Source organism: Somniosus microcephalus, chromosome 5 (assembly GCF_052327205.1).
Source record: "Somniosus microcephalus isolate GS21.2 chromosome 5, FLI_Smic_1.0, whole genome shotgun sequence".
Classification (NCBI taxonomy): domain Eukaryota; kingdom Metazoa; phylum Chordata; class Chondrichthyes; order Squaliformes; family Somniosidae; genus Somniosus; species Somniosus microcephalus.
In genome coordinates this window covers 98,162,142-98,183,620 of record NC_140991.1, presented here as the reverse complement: position 1 = coordinate 98,183,620, position 21,479 = coordinate 98,162,142, and the positions used below count along the sequence as shown (strand labels likewise).

The window sequence follows — 21,479 nt, the reverse complement described above, 5'->3', positions numbered from 1 at the left end:
GAAATTCAGTTGCGTCCGCCAGCCGTTAGCGCCATAAGAGGGGTAGATTTCCAGCGCCAGGCACTTAGCGCCCGGGCGCAGGCCGATCTGCGCCTACGCCCAACTTCAGTTGACATTTAGCGCCGGCGCAAAGTGTTTGCGCCCGCTCAGCTGCACGTGCAGCTTATGACGTCATTTCGTCGTGCAACGCTGTTTGTGCGCCCCAAACCGGAAATTCAGTGGCGCCCGCCCAATGTGGGCGTGGCGCTGTTAAGAACTGTGAAGTGGAACGCAGCAGAGGCCCTGCGGGCCTCGGGGAGCGTTAATTAAAGGGCACTTAGACTGAACTATAAAGGCCAGCCATTTTGCTGCAATGACTTTAGTGCTTTGGATTTCTGGACAGAGACCAAGGAACAGACCTTCCTGATTTGGGACAACATAGGAGAGGTATTTTTGGCTTCTGGCCAGAGCTTGGAAATTTCACTCATTGTGATTTCACTGTTTGCAAGTTTATTATGGGGGCTGCATGGGGTTCCAACCCTCAGTTCCAGCATTATGTGCGAAGGGCTCGCAGACGCTGTGTGAGAGGGCCAGCCATGCCTAGACGCAGAGGGGCGATCAGGCGTCGGCAACGTAGGCCTTACCCACTCAGGGAATACCGGCAGCAGGTGTCCTATCTCACCATGACTGCCGCGCATTGTGTTAAGAGGCTGCGCTTCAGAAGGGAGGTGGTTGCAGAGATCTGCCAGCTGCTTCACAGAGATCTGCGTCCACAGCTGATGTGCAGGACGTCTCTGTCGGTGGAAGTGAAGGTCACGGTGGCTCTGAACTTTTATGCAAGCGGCTCATTCCAAGCCGCTGCTGGGGACATAGCGAACATTTCCCAGTTCGCCGTGCATCGCTGCATCCGGCAGGTCACCGATGCCCTTTTCGCAAGGAGACACCAATTCATCTCCTTCCCCATGACCCTAGAGAGGCAGGAGCAGCGTGCAGTCGGATTTGCCAGGATCGCAGACTTCCCCATGGTGCAGGGCGCCATTGACTGCACGCATGTGGCTATGCGGGCACCTATCGACAATGCCGAGGATTACCGCAACCGGAAGGGCTACCATTCCCTCAATGTACAGCTGGTGTGTGACCACAGGCAGCGCATCCTAGCTGTCAATGCCCGCTTTCCAGGAAGCAGCCACGATGCATTTATCCTGCGCCAGACTACTGTGGCTGACATGTTCGAGGCACAGCCTCCACCAAGGGGATGGCTTATTGGGGACAAGGGCTACCCTTTGTGTACATGGCTCATGACCCCGCTCCGCGCGCCCAGGACCCCTGCGGAGGAGGCATACAACGAAAGCCATCAAGCCACAAGGAACATCATAGAGCAAACGATTGGCGTCCTCAAGCAACGGTTCCGCTGCCTGGATCGATCCGGCGGATCTCTACAGTATTCGCCGGATAGAGTCTCCCAGTTCGTCGTCGCTTGCTGCACAACCTGGCTATCCGCAGGACTCAGGCACTGCCACCTCACGTTGGACCACCACCTCAGGAGGATGAGCAGGAGGACCATGAGGAGGAGGAGGAGGAGGAGGAGTACCAGTCCAGGAGGGAGCCACAAGGTCCAAGGGCCGTCCGCCGGCGGCTTATTGAACGACACTTCTAGGCCCCCTGTCAGGGAATGGCTTGTGGCAATGAACGCACCTGAATGCAGCCGCTCCGCAAGCCCTCAGCCGTTTAACGCAACAACCACTTGAAACATGACACTTGGATAAGCTGAATAAATAAAAAGCTTTATTTAACAAACTCAGGGCCCTTCCCACATGAAACAGAAAAACAGACAACACCCCCAAAAAACAGTCAAAAACACATCTCACTCCCACAACCTGGGGAGGAATAACAAAACTTGTCCATCCAATTGGCCTTCATCCTCGGCCTAACCAAGACAAACCCCCCCATACAGAACACAAACACCCCCATATAAAAAAACAGTTGCCTTCATCTTCGGCGTCAGCAAAATAAGCCCCCTCCCATACAGAACACAAACACCCCCATATAAAAAAGCAGTTGGCAACACACTCTACTTGGTGTGCCGACAGGGCGAGTCCTTGTGCAAGCTTCTCCGGCCCCTGCCCGACCTGTTGCTCCGCCTCAACCTGGGCCCTGTGGGTGTTGCAAGGCTGGGGGAAGGCTCCTGAGGGGCACAATGCGTGACGGCAGATGCCCTTGGGGGTCGGCCTAGACGAGGTCCGGCCCTGGAGGGGCTGACTGCTGCAGCTGTGGCTGGGCAGCATCAGTCTCTCCAGCAGCTCGTCGCAGCTTGGCTGGGGGAGTGGCAGTGGCGGCTGCATCAATGGGGGCAAGCTGGCTGATGCCAGGCGCTCGCTGGTCGCCAGAGACACTGGCACTCGGCCGGGCTGGCACTGCAGCAAGCACAGCAATCTGGTGAAGGCCAGACCGCTGTGCTGCAGCAGGGCGGCGGGTGCCCTGGCGATGCTTCCGTGACACAGCGAGTGTGGCAGAAGTGAGTGCCCGAACTGCTTTTCCCCAGCTGGTACCCTGCGTAGAGATCTTCTACATTTAAAGAGTCCCACCACAGCACAGTTCAGTGCGACATTAGTAACACCAAGTTACTCGGCCTACTGCTGGACTTTGGTTTTCTAACTAATTCTGAGCTTGTTGAAAAATCATAAAGTATCCCCTTTAATTCTGGAAATCTCAATCTTAGTTATGTTGCTTCCATATTAATACATTGTAATGATTCATTTTCACTTTGTTCATCAGGTGGATTTTGCAGTGTTACTACTCACCATCTGTTACTAACATTCATTCACACACACCACATGTTGAACAGCAGTTTACTTTCTTTCACAAATCAAGTTCTCACTAACTCCTATTTATCACATTTGGATCCCATATTTATAAAGTTATTTGCAGAATTACTAATTGCATTAATCACTACACGACCTACACAGACAATATTTAATCTCATATGCCCCCTTCCTTTAGAATTATTCTCAAACATGTTACTAATTAAGGACCTTTTAAAGTTAGTTTTATTGCTGATTTAAAAAACTCGTTTTTTTTTTAGGGTGATTTCAGTTTTTATTTTTAACATCGCAATGGGGAGAAAATCGGGGGGAAAATGATAGTCCAAAAAAAGGATAATTCAGAGAAAATGAGTAAAAATCCATTTTTATTTTGAGCATCACTAAATCTCAAGAAAACTAGCAAGCTGCTAACAATGGTCTATGAAATTGGAATGCAGTATCAACCAATTTAGTGTGGAATATTCTTTGTAGAGCAGTGTTGACACAAACTTTAAAGATCCCATGACACCAGTCTGAAACGGGTATAGCGGTTCTCTAAATGCAACTCCCCATTTGCATCTATGTTAAAATGCTGAATAAGAAGTCATAGGTGCGCTCCAATGTTATATTTATATAAATTTCCATGGTCACAAAAATACCGTCAACCTATTTTAACAGTGAAGCATGTCGATAGTATTTGACAATGGACCGTATGCTGCAAAATATTGACAATAACACGTTAAAGTAGCACATTACCGTGGTATCGTGAAGCACAAATATTTTTAAGTCTTACTGAAATATAAGATACTAGCTGGGGAGCCCCGTGTTGCGAGGGCAATTTTGGGGCGCTTGGTCTCCCTGCCCCTGTGTGTCCCCCCTCTCCCTGTCATGTCCTCTCCCTGTCCTATCCCTCCCTCCTCTCCTCTCCCTCCCTCCCCTCCCCTGACACCCTCGCCCACCCCCACCCCTCCCCCGCTCCCCCACTCCCCTCTGTCCCTCTCTCCGGCCCCTCCCCCTGCCTAGCGCCTGAGGTCCGGTGCCGTTGCGATAGCGGCCGTGCGGGGCCCAGCGCTTAAGGCGCGGTCGGTTCTGAGGCCGGGACGGACCGGAGCTGAGGTCCCCCGCGTATCGCGTGGCTGATGGACGGCTGCTGCGGGCGGGCGGCGCATGTGCGGTCAGTGCGGGCGGCGCATGTGCGGGCGGCGCGAGGCGGCCCACGGGGAGCAGGCAAGGGTGGCTTGGCGGCCGTTAGCGAGCAGGAAACTTCGGGCGGCCCGCCCGCGCTCCGTCTGCGACACCGTGAAACCTGAGAGGGGGAAGTAGAGAGAGACAGAGAGGGAAGAGGAGAAGGAGAGAGAGGGAAGAGGAGAGAGGGAAGAGGAGAAGGAGAGAGAGGGAAGAGGAGAAGGAGAGAGAGAGAGGGAAGATTATAACCATCTCTTAGAATATTGTGATGGAAAACTTTAAATTCAGAAGGCTATATTATAGAAACATAGAAGATAAGAGCAGGAGTAGGCCATTCGGCCCCTCGAGCCTGCTCCGCATTCAATGAGATCATGGCTGATCATCCAAATTCAGTACCCTGTCCCTGCTTTCTCCCCATATCCCTTGATTCCCTTAGCCTTAAGAAATATATCTAACTCCTTCTTGAATATATTTAATGAATTGGCCTCAACTGTCCTCTGTGGTAGAGAATTCCACAGGTTCACCACTCTCTGGGTGAAGAAATTCCTCTGAATCTCAGTCCTAAATGGCTTACCCCTTATCCTTAGACTGTGACCCCTGGTTCTGGACTCCCCCGCCATCGGGAACAGCCTTCCTGCATCTAGTCTGTCTAGTCTTGTTAGAATTTTATAAGTTTCAATGAGATCCCCTCTCATTCTTCTAAACTCCAGCGAATATAAGCCTAATCGACCCAATCTCTCTTCATACGTCATTCCTGCCATCCCAGGTATCAGTCTGTTGCATCTTCGCTGCACTCTCTCCATGGCAAGAACATCCTTCCTCAGATAAGGTGACCAAAACTGCACACAGTATTCAAGGTGTGGTCTCACCAAGGCCCTGTACAACTGCAGCAAGACATCCTTGCTCCTGTACTCGAATCCTCTCGCTATGAAGGCCAGCATACCATTTGCCGCCTTAACCGCCTGCTGCACCTGCACCTTCAGCGACTGGTGCACAAGGACACCCAGGTCTCGTTGCACTTCCCCTTTTCCCAATCTATTGCCGTTCAGCTAATAATCTGCCTTCCTGTTTTTGCCACCAAAGTGGATAACCTCGCATTTATCCACATTATACTGCATCTGCCATGCATCTGCCCAATCGCCCAACCTGTCCAAATCGTACTGGAGTTTCTTGGCATCCTCCTCACAGCACACATGCCCACCCAGCTTTGTGTCGTCTGCAAACTTGGAGATATTACATCTAGTTCCCTTGTCTAGATCATTAATATATATTATGAATAACTGGGGTCCTAGCACCGATCCCTGCGGTACCCCACTAGTCACTGCCTTCCACTCGGAAAAAGAGCCATTTATTCCAACTCTTTGCTTCCTGTCTGCCAACCAGTTCTCTATCCAAGTCAGTACCTTACCCCCAATCCCATGTGCTGTAACTTTGCACGCTAGTCTCTTATGCGGGACCTTATCGAATGCTTTCTGAAAGTCCAAATACACCACATCGACTGGTTCTCCCTAATCTATTCTACCAGTTACATCCTCAAAAAATTCCAGCAGATTAGTCAAGCATGATTTACCTTTTGTAAATCCATGTTGACTTTGTCCGATCCTGTCACTGTTTTTCAAGTGCTCTGCTATTGCATCTTTTATAATGGACTCTAGCATTTTCCCCACTACCGATGTCAGGCTTACCGGTCTATAATTCCCCGTTTTTTTCTCTACCACCTTTTTTAAATAGTGGGGTTACATTAGCTACCCTCCAATCCATGGGAACTGTTCCAAAGTCTATAGAATTTTGGAAGATGACCAGCAATGCATCTACTATTTCTTGGGCCACTTCCTTAAGTGCCCTACGATGTAGATTATTAGGCCCTGGGGATTTATCGGCCTTCAATCCCGTCAATTTCCCTAACACCATTTCCCTACAAATACTGATTTCATTCAGTTCCTCCCTCTCATTAGACCCTATGTTCCCCGACATCTCTGGGAGTTTATTTGTGTCCTTCTTTGTGAAGACAGAACCAAAGTATGAATTTAATTGGTCTGCCATGTCTTTGTTCCCCATTATAAATTCCCCTGATTCTGACTGCAAGGGACCTAAGCTTGACTTTACCAATCTTTTTCTCTTCACATATATATAGACGCTTTTACAGTCAGTTTTTATGTTCCCTGCAAGCCTACTCTCATACTCTATTTCCCCCTCTTAATTAATCCCTTTGTCCTCCTTTGCTGAATCCTAAACTGCTCCCAATCCTCAGGTTTGCTGCTTTTTCTGGCCAATGTATATGTCCTCCCCTTGGATCTTTTGCTATCCCTAATTTCCCTTGTTAGCCAATGTTGAGCCACCTTTTTTGTTTTATTTTTATGCCAAACAGGGATGAACAAATTCTGTAGTTCATTCATGCGATCTTTAAATGTTTGCCATTGCCTATCCATCGTCAACCCTTTAAGTAACGTTCCCCAATCCATCCTAGCCAACTCGCGCCTCATACCATCGTAGTTTCCTTTATTTAAATTCAGGACCCTAGTCTCTGAATCAACTACTTCACTCTCCATCTTAATGAAGAATTCTATCATATTCTGATTGCTCCTCCCCAAGGGGCCTCGCACAACAAGATTGCTAATTAATCCTTTCTCATTACATAATACCCAGTCTAAGATGGCCTGATCTCTAGTTGGTTCCTCGACATATTGGTCCAGGAAACCATTCCGTATACACTCTAGGAATTCCTCTTCCACAGTATTGTTACTAATTTGGTTAGACCAATCTATATGTAGATTAAAATCACCCATGATAACTGCTGTGCCCTTATTGCACGCATTTTTAATTTCCCGTTTAATGCCATCCCCAATCTCAGCATTACTGTTTGGGGGTCTGTATACAACTCCCACTAACATTTTCTGCCCCTTGGTATTTCTCAGCTCTACCCATACAGATTCCACATCATCAGAGCTAATATCCTTCCTTAATGTTAATCTCCTCTTTAACCAGCAATGCTGCCCCACCGCCTTTTCCTTTTTGCCTGTCCTTCCTGAATATTGAATACCCCTGGATGTTGAATTCCCAGCCTTGGTCACCCTGGAGCCATGTCTCCGTAATCCCAATTATATCATATCCGTTTACATCTATTTGCGCAGCTAATTCATCCACCTTATAACGAATGCTCCTCGCATTAAGACACAAAGCCTTCAGGCTTGTTTTTTTAATACTCTTAGACCTTTTAGAATTATTGTTTACTGCGACCATGTTTGATTTACACCCTTGATTTCTCTGACTTCCACTTGCTTTTCTCCTTTCTGTCTTTTGTTTCTATCCTTGCTTCCCTTTCCTCTGTCTCCCTGCACAGGTTCCCAACCCCCTGCCATTTTAGTTTAAACCCTCCCCAACAGCACTAGCAAACACTCCCCCGAGGACATTGGTCCTGGTCCTGCCCAGGTGCAAACCGTCCAGTTTGTACTGGTCCCACCTCCCCAGAAGCGGTTCCAATGTCCCAGGAATTTGAATCCCTCCCCCTTGCACCATTCTTTTAGCCACGTATTCATCTGAAATATCCTTCTATTTCTACTCTTGACTAGCACATGGCACTGGTAGCAATCCTGAGATTACTACCTTTTGAGGTCCTATTTTTTAATTTACCTCCTAACTCCCTATATTCAGCTTTTAGGACCTCATCCTGTTTTTTACCTATATCGTTGGTACCTATATGCACCACGACAACTGGCTGTTCACCCTCCCCTTCCAGAATGCCCTGCAGCCGCTCCGAGACATCCTTGCCCCTTGCACCAGGGAGGCAATATACCATCCTGGAGTCTCGTTTGCGGCTGCAGAAACACCTATCTATTCCCCTTACAATAGAATCCCCTATCACTTTAGCTCTCTCGCTCTTTTTCCTCCCGTCCCGTGCAGCAGAACAACCCATGGTGCCAGGAAGTTGGTTGCTGCTGCCTCCCCCTGATAAGCCATCCTCCCCAACAATATCCAAAGCAGTATATCTGTTTGAGAGGGGGATGGCCACAGGGAACCCCTGCACTACCTGCCCGCGCTTACTACTCTGCCTGGCGGTCACCTATTCCCTTCCTGCCTGTGCAGCCTTTATCTGCGGTGTGACCAACTGATTAAACGTGATATCCACGACGTCCTCAGCATCGCAAATGCTCCAGTATGTATCCATTTGCAGCTCCAGTGCCGCAATGTGGTCTGCCAGTAGCTGCAGCTGGATACACTTCCTGCACACATGGTCGTCAGGGACACAGGAAGTGTCCCTGATTTCCCACATAGTGCAGGAGGAGCATGCCACGGGGCCGAGCTTTGCTGCTATGACTTGCCCTTTAATTCATTTAAATTAAATTAGTACCACCAATTATACTACAATTAAATGATATACTCAAGGGCCCTTGTTTCCTAGCACTCCCCACTACACAACAGAGACCTTAGATCAAAATAGAATGCATTGTGACAGTGGAGATGAACTTGTCTTGACTTGAAAGAGAAAATGTAAAAGATTTTTGTCTTGAAGTCAAAATCTAGCCCCACATGTTTGATTTGAATTGAGTGGTTTGCCTCCTCCTGCAAGCAAATTTCTCAGTAACCAATCAAGCAGTCATTGCAAGTCAACCTTGGACATGATCTCCAAGTGAAGTGGGTTTTCAACTCATTATGTGCTGTGTCAGAATTTAAAAAGCCAATACAAAGCAAAATCTATTTTTTGTCACAGTCCATGTGGTGTCAAGCCAAAGAAGTGTGAGATTGACTCCTTCAGGAAGTCTAACTCTCCTTTCTTCCAGAGTTAAATTAGGCCCTGACTCTGGATTTACAAAATAAGTAAGTGTACCCAAAGAGTTTGAAAGAAAGAGAAAAGACTTGCATTTATATAGCACCTTTTCATGTCTTCATAATATCCCAAAGCACTTCACAGACAATTACTTTTGTAGTGTAGTTGCTGTTGTTTTGTAGGCAAGGTCCCACAAAGAGCAGTGAGATAAATGACCACTTAATCTATTCTGGGGGTGTTGGTTAAGGAATAAAAATTGGCCAGGACACTAGGAAAACTCCCTTGCTCCTGTTCAAAAAGTACCATGGGACCTTTTGTGTCTACCTGAACTACTAAGTTTAATGGGCCTGTATTTGCTGTCGGAGGCTTCCAGTGGGAGGATGCCACCAAACTGCAATGAATCTACGCACCTACCTGATGGTTCTGGATCCCCGTGACTCGCGCTCCATAGGCCTGCGTAAAGGCCCACGGGCGCATGCGGTTCGCAAGCATCCCTGGGATCATGTGGGCTGGTCCAACCAATCATAAAGGGGATTCCCATTATGCTTATGGGGATTCCATTTACGTACGGATTCCTCATAAGCTTAATAGGAATCACCCAAAAAACATGTACACAATCATGAAATTTAAAAAAATCATTACATGTTTAAAATGAATTAAAGTACAATTTCATTAAACATTTAAAACAAAAATGTAATTTTCTGAAAAATAAATGTAAACAATTTTTGAGGGAGCAAATATAACACACACTTATTTTACGGGTTTTTAAGTGTTAAAATGATTTTTGAAATGTTATTTTAATATTTATTTTCACTCTTACGCTGGTAAAAGAAAGCTTTACGCCTGCTTTTACCAGGTGTAAGAGTTTCATGGGCATTCGCTGGGCAAGAGTTAGGTAAATAGCCCAACTCCCCACCAGCGGCTGTCCATTTCCTGGGGATGAGGAGGATCTGTCAAGAAGATTTGACAGATCGCAAGTTCCGGGTTTTCACGCATGCGCAGCCCGTGCGTAAACCCGGAACTTGCGAGGTGTCATTGACAGTGCTATCAAGCGGCACTTACTCACCAATAACCTGCTCACTGATGCCCAGTTTGGGTTTCGCCAAGACCACTCAGCTCCCGACCTCATTACAGCCTTGGTCCAAACATGGACAAAGGAGCTGAATTCCAGAGGTGAGGTGAGAGTGAATGCCCTTGATATCAAGGCAGCATTTGACCGAGTGTGGCATCAAGGAGCCCTAGTAAAACTGAAGTCAATGGGAACCTGGGGGGAAAACACTCCACTGGCTGGAGTCATACCTAGCACAAAGGAAGATGGTTGTGGTGGTTGAAGGTCAATCATCACAGCCCCAGGACATCGCTACAGGTGTTCCTCAGGGCAGTGTCCTGGGCCCAACCATCTTCAGCTGCTTCATCAATGACCTTCCCGCCAACATAAGGTCAGAAATGGGGATGATCGCTGATGACTGCACAGTGTTCAGCACCATTCACAACTCCTCAGATAATGAAGCAGTCCATGCTCGCATGCAACAAGACCTGGACGACGTACAGGCTTGGGCTGATAAGTGGCAGGTAACACTCGCGCCACAAACAAAAAAAAAAAACATTCGCACCACAGAAGTGCCAGGCTATGACTATCTCCAACAAGCGAGAGTCTAACCACCTCCCCTTGACATTCAATGGCATTCCCATCACCGAATCCCCCGCTATCAACATCCTGGGGGTCACCAATGACCAGAAACTTAACTGGACCAGCCACATAAATACTGTGGCAACAAGAGCAGGTCAGAGGCCACGTATTCTGCAGTGAGTGTCTTACCTCCTGACTCCCCAAAGCCTTTTCACCATCTACAAGGCACAAGTAAGGAGTGTGATGGAATACTCTCCACTTGCTTGGATGAGTACAGCTCCAACAACACTCAAGAAGCTCGACACCACCCAGAACAAAGCAGCCCTCTTTGATTGGCACCCCATCCACCACCTTAAACATTCACTCCCTCCACCACCGGCGTACCGTGGCTGCAGTGTGTACCATCTACAAGGTACACTGCAGCAACTCACCAAGGCTTCTTCGGCAGCACCTCCCAAACCCGCGACCTCTTCCACCTAGAAGGACAAGGGCAGCAGGCGCATGGGAACACCACCACCTCCAAGTTCCCCTCTGAGTCACACATCATCCTGACTTGGAAATATATTGCCGATCCTTCATCGTCGCTGGATCAAAATCCTGGAACTCCCTCCCTAACAGCACTGTGGGAGTACCTTCACCACACAGACTGCAGCAGTTGAAGAAGGCAGCTCACCACCACCTTCTCGAGGGCAATTAGGGATGAGCAATAAATGCTGGCCTTGCCTGCGACGCCCACATCCCATAAACGAATAAAAAAAAAACTTACAGCCATGCACACACCACCAGGTCTTCATGTTCTTGCGTCTCAATACTGCTATGTTTTTTTGTGCTGCATATACTGTAGATAAAGTACCCACTCTATACCTGATTGCAAGGGCCAATGATAGCCAAAAGGCCATGTACAAGCTGCATTATTAGATCTATTATATATACAAACATTTTTTTTAGGTTTTCAAAGCTGTGTGCGTTTTAATATGTAAGCTGAAGAATTGATATCTTTATTTTTTTTAATTTGTTTGCAAACAAAAGATATAATAGTACAGGAAACTCTCTTTTAACCGGCACCTAAATATCCGGAAAACTCTCTTAGCCAGCAAAATTCAGGAGTAGGTTCAGGTAAGTTTTACTATATATTAGTGGCCGTGTAACCAGGGTTCCTGGATCCGTGGCCGTGTAGCCAGGGTTCCTGCACAAGTGCCGTGTAACTGCAGCTCCTGCACCTGTGGCCGTGTACGGGGCTCTCGTACCTTGGTATGTATACCTCTCTGTAATCCGGACTTTTTGATCAACTGGCACCACGCCGGCCCCGTCGGTGCCGGATAAAAAAAAGTTTCCTCTATTATATTGGAGCACATGTGTCACCTGTGTATTATGCTGTAATGAAATTATGCATAACTTGTGATTGTCCCTCTTACCAAACAAAATAAAAGGTTTGACAAATACATTTCCTAAACACCATGGCGCTTTAAGTACTGTACTCAAGTATAAATTTGTAAATCAATGACTAGTAAATACAAAATAACACCTGTATGTATTCAGCACTGCATTAGTTGCATTAATTTTCAAGTACCTATCTGAGCTAATTGTCAGTTTCAAGTAAAGCTGGGGCTTTCAAGCAAGTTGCTAGTTTGCAACTTTATGAATTTTTTGCCTTTTAAGTATGGTTTAATTTGTCTGTAACCGTTATACTTTGGGCTGATTGAAAATGGTAATTGTCTCAACTTTTGCTGTACTTTTGTTAATCCCAGTAGAATGAGAATAAAGGTACAACAGGCTTTGCTCACAAAATTCACTTATATAGAATACATCCATGTTTATCTTAGGGAAATCAAATAAGTAGCAATGTGAATTTGTGGAATAAATTGATAATTTTATGATTCGTTGATAATTTCCTGAATGGCTTATTCTGGAAGTACTAGTTAATCTGTGGCAATAAGACAAATTCGTGATGCGATTTAAAACATTCTGTAAATGGGTTGATAAGTTCTCATTTATACTCGATGGAGAGATTTTCTATAATTTACTATCTAAAACAACCAGGAAATGCTGCACAAAGTATATTTTTTGAGGTCTTGTGTGATGAAACTCATAGGCCCAGAAATTCGGGTTGGGGGCTTCCCGCGGGTGCAAGCCCCCGACCTGCACTTACCTTGCGCGCCGGCAATTGAGCTGTAGGGCCCTGTGGAATTCTGCTCCGGGGCCTGCTCCAACTCCCGGCGCGCTGTGCTTGCGTGTCCCAGGGGCGTAGTTAGTGCGATGCGTCCCCTGGGATCACGTGAGCCATGGGCAGCCAATCAGAGGAGAGAAAAGCCCATTCATAAGATTGACAGGAAGACCTGTCTAAACTTATGAATATACGGGCCCCAAAATAACAGTAAACCTTCAAATAATTTTTTTTTACATCACACTTTTTAAATAAACTATAAATTACATTAAATAACTATTTTAAACAATAATTTAAATTTTTGAAAAAATAATTTTATAAAAAAACGGGGCTAAAAATAAACTCACCGTGCTTTAAAGTATTTAAAAATAATAAACCTGTGGAAAAAATGTTTTAATTTTAATTAATTGACCACTTACCTTTTTAAAATGCAGGCCTTACGCCTGGTTTTTACATTTCTAAAATCTAAAGACTTACCCTCACGGGAAAAACCTGTAAAAAAAAAACGTAAGTTCAAAGCGCACGCACAGACTTCCGCGCACACGCGTTCGACCTCTGAACCCTTTGTTCAGTGGAACGGAAGTGCCGGTTTCCCGCGCATGCGCAGTGCATGCAAGAAACCGGCACTTCCATCGGGTCCACGCGTGAGTACCCCGTGCGTACTCACGCGTTGGGACCCGAATTTCTGGGCCATAACCTTTTTATAACTTACACTGAAGAAGAAACAGAGAGCAAGACTGAAAAGCAAGAAGACAAACAGAAATTGTAAGCAACTCATTGCACCGGTTATTAATTATCTTGGGAGTTGTGCCACCCATTATTACCTCAAGAACAAACACAATTATTTAAATGAAGAATTGCCTATCTGGTACAATACAAGTAATGCCTGCATTTCTCAATTAAATTCAGACATAATCCACTCTCGAGCATAATCCACTTGTGCTTTACTGTTGAGGTTCATGGCATTGGCTAAATGGTGTCGATGAACTATTGTGGTGTAATTTACTGAGAGGTGCACAGGATGTTATCCCAATGCTATTTAATGATGAAAATTAGTTCAGCATGGTTATACTTTTTTGCCAGTAGGATTTTTGTTTTCAAGAATCTTCTTATTTTTTCAGTGTTTAATTCAACATGAATGAAATTAGCAGTCTTTGTTTGAGTGGGTAGTATGCAGGTGACAACTAGTGTGAAGTTTTGCTCTCATTGTGTAACTCTAGATGTGTGCAGCGCAAACTTCTGGAATAGGCTGCCTGCGGCTATTATCACAAATGGGTACAGATCATAGTTATTACATAGTCTTCATTTTGTCCACTAAACGTTGTATTATATTTAAAATGTTTATTCAACTATCAGAAAGTTGTGGTGCTCTATTTCTGATCATACAGTGCCTTTTTCATTGAAGAGAGGAAAAAATCACAAGGTCCTTTGTAACTGGGATGCTATGAAGTATTTAAGATTCACCAGCACTATTCAGTCAGGAAGAAGTGGATTGGGGACACCAACCTTGATCGATAATTTGTTTTAAAGAAATAATGTGTAAATGTAATTTTTTGACATTATGCTGCCTTCTAATTTTTAAAGCTTCCCTTGCTTGTCTTTCCGTCTGACCTTTTGGATTCTTGGGTCTTACATCTCCTTTAGGCAAGGGGGACGAGTAAACTGCTGCCAGGTTTCCACCTGCTCTCGTGCTGCTTACTGTAAGAACACCCAGTGATTAGTCTCTCTCTGATTTTTCCCTTCCTCACTGTTGAGAATTGCCCAACCTCCACTTTACAACCCCTACAGTGGGCCATTTGAGATCTTAAATTGAATTGAATGGATGATCAAACCGGCATCTCATCATTCTCATTGTGCAGCATCACTGAGCTAAACTTATTGTATTTGACATACTAAGGAGAAACAATAAACTGCCTACCTTCTGTTGTTTATAATATTGGTTATTGCCATCCCTGTCAGTATCTTGTAGCCTCACAGTACTACTGTACTACCTTCCACCCATTCTCAAACAATAGGAACAGAGTTTGCATGTGTTATCAAAAGGTCCTGCACATAAACATTTGTACTTATAGAACTTTTTCCTCTTTCCAGGATGGCACCAGACAACGAAGGGAGAGAAAGAAAACGGTCTCCTTCAGCAGCATGCCGACAGAAAAGAAGATCAGCAGTGCCAGTGACTGTATCAATTCAATGATTGAAGGCTCTGAACTTAAAAAGATTCGCTCAAATTCCAGAGTCTATCACCGCTATTTTCTTTTGGATGCAGACATGCAATCCCTTAGATGGGATCCTTCAAAGAAAGAATCGGATAAAGCAAAGATTGACATAACATCAATCAAAGAGGTTCGAACAGGAAAAAATACAGAAATGTTTCGCACCAATGCTATTTATGATCATATCTCAGAAGATAGTGCATTTTCAATAATATATGGAGAAAACTATGAGTCATTGGACCTTGTAGCTAATTCTGCAGATGTAGCAAATATTTGGGTTACAGGCTTACGGTACCTGATCTCTTATGGGAAGCACACACTAGATATGATAGAGAGCAGTCACAATAACATGCGGGCATCCTGGCTTGCAAGTGTTTTTGCTGCAGCTGATACAAAAGATGTCGGACACATATCATTTAGCAAAGCTGTTCAGCTAGTTAAAAATCTGAACTCTGGACTGAAAAATACCAAAATCGAATTGAAATTCAAAGAATTGCACAAAGCAAAAGAAAAAGCAGGAACTGATGTTATCAAAGAGGAACTTATAGAAGTTTATCATGAGCTTTGCACGAGACCAGAAATATATTTTTTGTTAGTCCAATTTTCAAGCAATAAAGAATTTCTAGATTCCAAGGACCTGATGATGTTTTTGGAGGCAGAGCAGGGAATGCCACATGTTACAGAACAAGTGAGCATGAACATTATTCAGAAATATGAGCCATCAAAAGAAGGACAGGAAAAAGGTTGGCTTTCCTTAGATGGTTTTACCAAGTACCTCATCTCACCTGAATGCCATATATTTGATCCAGAGCACAAGAAAGTTTGTCAGGACATGACACAACCAGTGTCTCATTATTACATTAATGCATCACACAACACCTACTTGATTGAGGACCAGTTCCGAGGCCCTTCAGATATCACAGGATATATTCGTGCTCTGAAAATGGGGTGCCGAAGTATTGAGGTGGATGCATGGGATGGTCCCGACAATGAACCAGTCATCTACATGGGCCATACTATGACATCACAGATAGTCTTCCGCAGTGTCATTGACGTAATTAACAAATACGCTTTTGTTGCATCGGAATACCCTTTGATTTTATGTTTGGAAAACCACTGTTCGTTAAAGCAGCAGAAGGTAATGATCCAACATATGAAACAGATCTTGGGAGACAAACTGTACACAAAGCCCCCAACTGTTGATGACAGTTACCTACCCTCCCCTGTAGTCCTTAAATACAAAATTTTGTTGAAGGCAAAAAAGCTACCAGCAAATTGCACAGGCCTTGAAGGTGATATTACGGATGAAGATGAAGGTGCAGAGATGTCACAAAAGATGGCAGTTGAGAATACAGACCAGCAGAATGTAGTTCCAAACAGAAGATTTCAGCTTTGCAAAGAACTCTCGGACATAGTGACTCTTTGTAAATCTGTGCTGTTTAAAGACTTTACTGAGTCGTTTCAAAATCAGAAATTCTGGGAATTTTGTTCATTCAATGAAGTATTTGCCGGTAGACTTGCCAATGAATACCCAAAGGACTTTGTGAATTACAATAAACGTTTCCTCGCCAGAATATATCCAAATCCAATGAGGATAGATTCAAGCAACATGAACCCTCAGGACTTTTGGAAATGTGGCTGCCAAATAGTGGCAATGAATTACCAGACACCTGGTTTAATGATGGACCTTAATATTGGTTGGTTCCGTCAGAATGGGAATTGTGGGTATGTGCTTCGTCCTGCCATCATGAGAGAAGAAGTGTCCTATTTTAGTGCCAATACTAAAGATTCAGTGCCAGGTGTTTCTCCTCAACTACTCCACATCAAAATCATTAGTGGTCAAAACTTTCCAAAACCCAAAGGCTCAGGTTCTAAAGGTGATGTTGTAGATCCCTATGTGTATGTGGAGATCCATGGAATACCTGCAGACTGTGCAGAACAAAGAACTAAAACCGTTAACCAAAATGGCGAGAACCCCATTTTTGATGAGAGTTTTGAATTCCAGATTAACCTCCCCGAGTTGGCAATGGTACGATTTGTGGTTCTAGATGACGACTACATTGGAGATGAGTTTATTGCTCAGTATACGATTCCTTTTGAATGCTTGCAACCAGGATACAGACATGTGCCGCTTCAGTCACTGACGGGTGAAATTCTACCATATGCCTCATTATTTGTACATGTGGCAATCACTAACCGAAGAGGCGGAGGGAAACCTCACAAGCGTGGTCTTTCTGTGAGGAAAGCTAAAAGGTCAAGAGAGTATGCTAGCATGAGAACAATCTTGATAAAATCTGTAGATGAAATATTCAAGACTGTTGTCCAGCAATTGCGGGAAGCAACTGATCTTCGAGAAAATATGCAGGTATGGCTGCGTGAACATGGTTTGTTTAATCCAACTGCAATGTAACAAGAATTGGGGTAAATTGTTTTCTACCAGTTAATTTTATGGTATGATAGGAATGGGATGTTAACAGTCCAGGAGCCAACAGAAAGGACTTATTCCATATGCACAACAGACCTAAAAATGTTCCTTGGGCTATGCCCTATCACATACAAGCTTCTTGTATGAGGCTGCAACAATTTTAAATTTCTTGGTCCCAGGATTACAATAGGTTCATCTGGAGATTGACTGTCCTGTGGTAAGTGCTGTGTGCTTCAGGCTAGTCATGCTGTGAACTCATTATAGGGTGGTGGTTTAGGGTAAAGTTAGTCATATGTACCTTTATTTAATAATCAGATTATCGCTGATTATTTCAGCTGTTGCAGAACTCCATTACACAAAAATTATCCTGAATGTTCTACAACAAGTGTTTAAATATACTAAGAACTCTGCAGTTTGTTTTCCATTACCAAATTTGGCCATTTAATCTGACAAATCAAATGAGTAGCATGCCTTAGACAGAATTTGTCAGTAGTTAATAATGCATTACTACTGATGATCTGCTACTAAAATATATTTTTAACATCCATGTCATTTAAAAATTATTTGTAAAAATTGCCAATCAACCAGGGCCACTATGTTCATGGTGCCACATTTTCATGGCACATGGTACATTTTCCTCCAGTTGTTAATGTGAGAAAAAAAATCAGCATGAATACCAAATCAGGAAACTTGCCTCATATTATTGTAACATTGGCAGCATGTTGAGAGGACATGGAAACCTTTGGTAATGATCAGGCATTGTTGGTATGGTGTAATGAAACACAATTTTAGAAAGGAAAACAAAACAACGAGAAAAAGAAATGGGAGAGAGGGGAAATACAGAAATCGTAAATATGAGGAAAAAATTTAACTAGATTATATGGGGAATAAAAATCACAAGTGAAGCAGAAAAATAGTTTGTAAAAGCACAAACCGGCTTCAGTTTCAGAAGAAGATGTTACAGGAACCTAGCTGTCTAAAACTTCCAATATGGCAGTGTATTTCTTTATTTAAGTACCATAGCAATTTAAAACCTTTATTTTCCTCACTTTTAGTTGCCCCGCAGCCTGTATCACTATCTGGCAGAGATAGGTAGGTAGGCAGCCTCCTGCCGGACCATGATCTATTCTGTTAACTGATCAGGAAATTTGTAAAAATGGCCGGGAGTGACTTTCCATTTCTTGATCCCTACAGAAAAGCATCCGGGTTCTGCTTGATTTCTCCCCTAACAACCCAGCCATGATTCAGAATTCACCAGTCACTAATTACTAACCAATTCTTGGTTAATAAATTAGTTTTAAATCAAGACTATTCTCAGACAATTTATGTAAGATAGAATGGTATTAAGGTTGGCATTCTGTCCTGGTTGAACAGATCATGCTATTTATTTACAGAGTGACTGCTGCCAACGACCGGAAGCTGCATACAAGCGTACTGCGCATTAATCTGGAAGCTGATATCGATGATGTTTCTGCTTTTTTTCCACAGAGCCTGCTCCCTTCCCGGCTTTTTTTCCACAGAGCCCGCTCCCTTCCTGGCTTTTTTTCCCCACAGCCCGTGAGTTGTGAAGCGAACGACCAAAAAAACCACTTAGGGCTCGATTTTGCCAGGCCCGAGGAGGCGCGATTGGAGGCATGTGAGCTGTTAAAACCGTAAAAAATGGCGGGCGGACCCGATCCTGCCTCCAAGCAGTTTTCCCACATGCGAGTTTTCTGATCCCATTTCCATCCCGCCTCCAAGAGGTGGGATAGGCCTTTACGGCCCTTAACAACCACTTAAATGCCACTATAATCCCATTTTGAGGCCGTTCCGATTTTAACCCTTTTCCCACATTCTGCACACCTCCTCTGGTACACGCCAGTGAATCCTGGCGGCTTCACAAGTGGACTGCTTACTAACAGCTCCACCATTATAAAGGGGATTTTATCAATCATCATTTGCAGGTGGCAGAACTTTGTTGTCTCATGTCTGGGGTAACTTTTAGCAGGCATACTCATTGTTCTGGAAGTTTGGAGCTTGACACCCAACTCCAGTGTGACCTCCTGGGAAACACCTCTCCCCACCTTGACTGAGCACTTCCTCAACTGAGGTATTTACCAGACGAATGGGAACTGTTTATTTCCTTTCCTCCTGGACATCAGATTCGGATGAAGACCAGCCGCGGCAGCAGCAGAACCCTGACCAACAGCAGCACCAACTGCAGGAGCAACAGCAGGAGCGCCAAGCTGCTGCTCACCCACCTGAAGCTGCACAGGCCAGAAGGCGCCAGCGCATGGAAGCACGTCGGCGCAGGAGATACCCCCAAAACAGGGTCTACAGACAGAGGATCAGCTACCTCAACATGACTGAGCAGCAGTGCCAAAGGAGGCTCAGACTTTTGCGAGAGGTAGTGGGTGACATCTGCGCAATGCTGCAGCAAGACCTGGAGCCCAGAGGAGCAGGTGGACACCCCTTACCAGTGGCTGTCAAAGTCACCACCGCACTCAACTTTTTAGCTTCAGGCTCATTCCAGGGATCAGCAGCAGACATCAGTGACGTCTCCCAGGCAGCCGGACACACTTGCAACACGCAGGTAACCGATGCCCTTTTTGCCATCGCGCACAATCACATCAATTTCTCCGAGGATCAAGCCAGTGTAACTGCGCGTGCAGTTGGGTTTGACAATCTGGCAGGCTTAACAAGGGTGCAGGGCGTCGTTGACTGCACACATGTGGCCCTAAAGGCACCCCATCACAATCCAAGTATTTTTGTCAACTGCAAGGGATTCCACTCCCTCAACGTACAGCTGGTGTGTGACCACAAGAAGGAAATTTTCATGTTTGTGCTAAGTACCCTGGCAGTTGCCATGACTCCTTTATCCTGCGCCAGTCTAGTCTGCTTCAGCTCTTCAGTCCGCCAGACCAACTTTGCGGATGGCTACTTGGAGACAAGGGCTATCCCCTGAAGACGTGGCTAATGACGCCGTTGAGGAGCCCTTCCAACGAAGCGAGGATCGCTACAACTCCAGCCACATGTCCACCAGACCCATAATAGAGCAAACCATCAGTTTGCTGAAGATGCGCTTCAGATGCTTTGATAGATCAGGTGGAGCCCTGCACTACTCAGCAGCCAGGGTCTCCATAATGGTCGTGGTTTGCTGTGCACTTCACAACATGGCACAGCATCGTGGCTTGCAGATGCCTGAGGAACAAGTGGCTCATCACATAGCCTCCTCAGATGAGGAGGAGGAGGAGAGCGACAACAAACAGCTTGCAGAGGTGCATCAACCAGCGGCAGCAGCACGCGAGCACATTGCTGCCCGGGATGCAAGGCACGCACTCATCTTGGCCAGATTTGCTTAGCCTGCATAATCAAACATTTTTGCCTCGCACCTTCTTATCAGACCCTCGACAATGGCCAGGAACCTGCGGATTCCTATCACTCTGACCACCATACTGACAATTGCAAATAATCCTAAGCCCTCAATGTGGAAGTCCCATTAGCGACATGACACACGCCACAACTGCAACAGTTTACCATCAGAATTTTTAATGGCAATAACCAACTGATGGCTTTTCAAAATTAAACATAACATTTCACCCAAGTGACTACCCTTGTGACTACTTGTGCATCTTCCTCTTATGCGTGCTCCTACGTGGTGCTTCCCCTGTGGCTTCAGCAGATGTGGAGGCCCTTTGCTCTCTTTCCTGCTGCTCCCGTCTCGACACCTTTGGCGGGCGTCCTCTGGGGTTGCGAACCTGTGAGGGCTCGGCAACAGTCTGCTGCTCCTGCAGCTGTGCAGGGGTTGAGACGCTGATCTCAGTTGGGTGGGGACTCTCGTGGGGCTCTGACCGAGGGCTTTGCAGTGGCATGGTCGTGTAAGCGCTTGGGCAGGAGCCCCCACTTCCTTGCTGTCTGCCACCAACACCCCTCTCATGGGTCAGCCCCATTTCAGAGCTAGCAAGTGGCTTGACAGCACCTTGCTGCACTTCAGGGGGGCCATGAGGACCCGTTTCTGTACTGGAAGAGCTACTCCCGAGGACTTGCATGAATGTCTGGTTTGTATGCACAATAGCTGACCACCGCTCCTCAAGAGATGTCGGTCTATTCTGAACAATGACCATGTTTTCACAACCCTGACAACTAAGCTCCTCCATGGCCGTAGCCATCCTCTCCTCTATGGTAGCCATCCTTTCCACGGAAGTTGCCATCCTTTCCGTGGTGATGCGTTCATGCGCCAACGCCTCCACAAAGGCTCTGCTCATGTTAGCGATGGACTCCTCCATTCGCTCCACACTCACTGCGACCCTGGAGACAAAACCTGTCAGAGACTCCTGC

At 45.5% G+C, this 21,479-nt stretch overlaps 1 protein-coding gene across 4 annotated transcripts in view; it reads left to right on the top strand.

Moving 5' to 3' along the window:
* Positions 1-21,479, top strand: part of plcl2 (phospholipase C like 2) — a 410,033-nt gene that overhangs the window by 173,496 nt on the left and 215,058 nt on the right. For all 4 annotated transcript variants that reach the window (XR_015078396.1, XM_085988018.1, XM_085988020.1 and 1 more), the window contains exon 2: positions 14,616-17,102. Coding sequence is in view for 3 of the 4 variants with exons in the window: in XM_085988018.1 (XP_085844144.1) it covers positions 14,616-17,102 (2,487 nt within the window). In the remaining variant the exon portion in view is untranslated. The remainder of the gene's footprint in view (positions 1-14,615; positions 17,103-21,479) is intronic.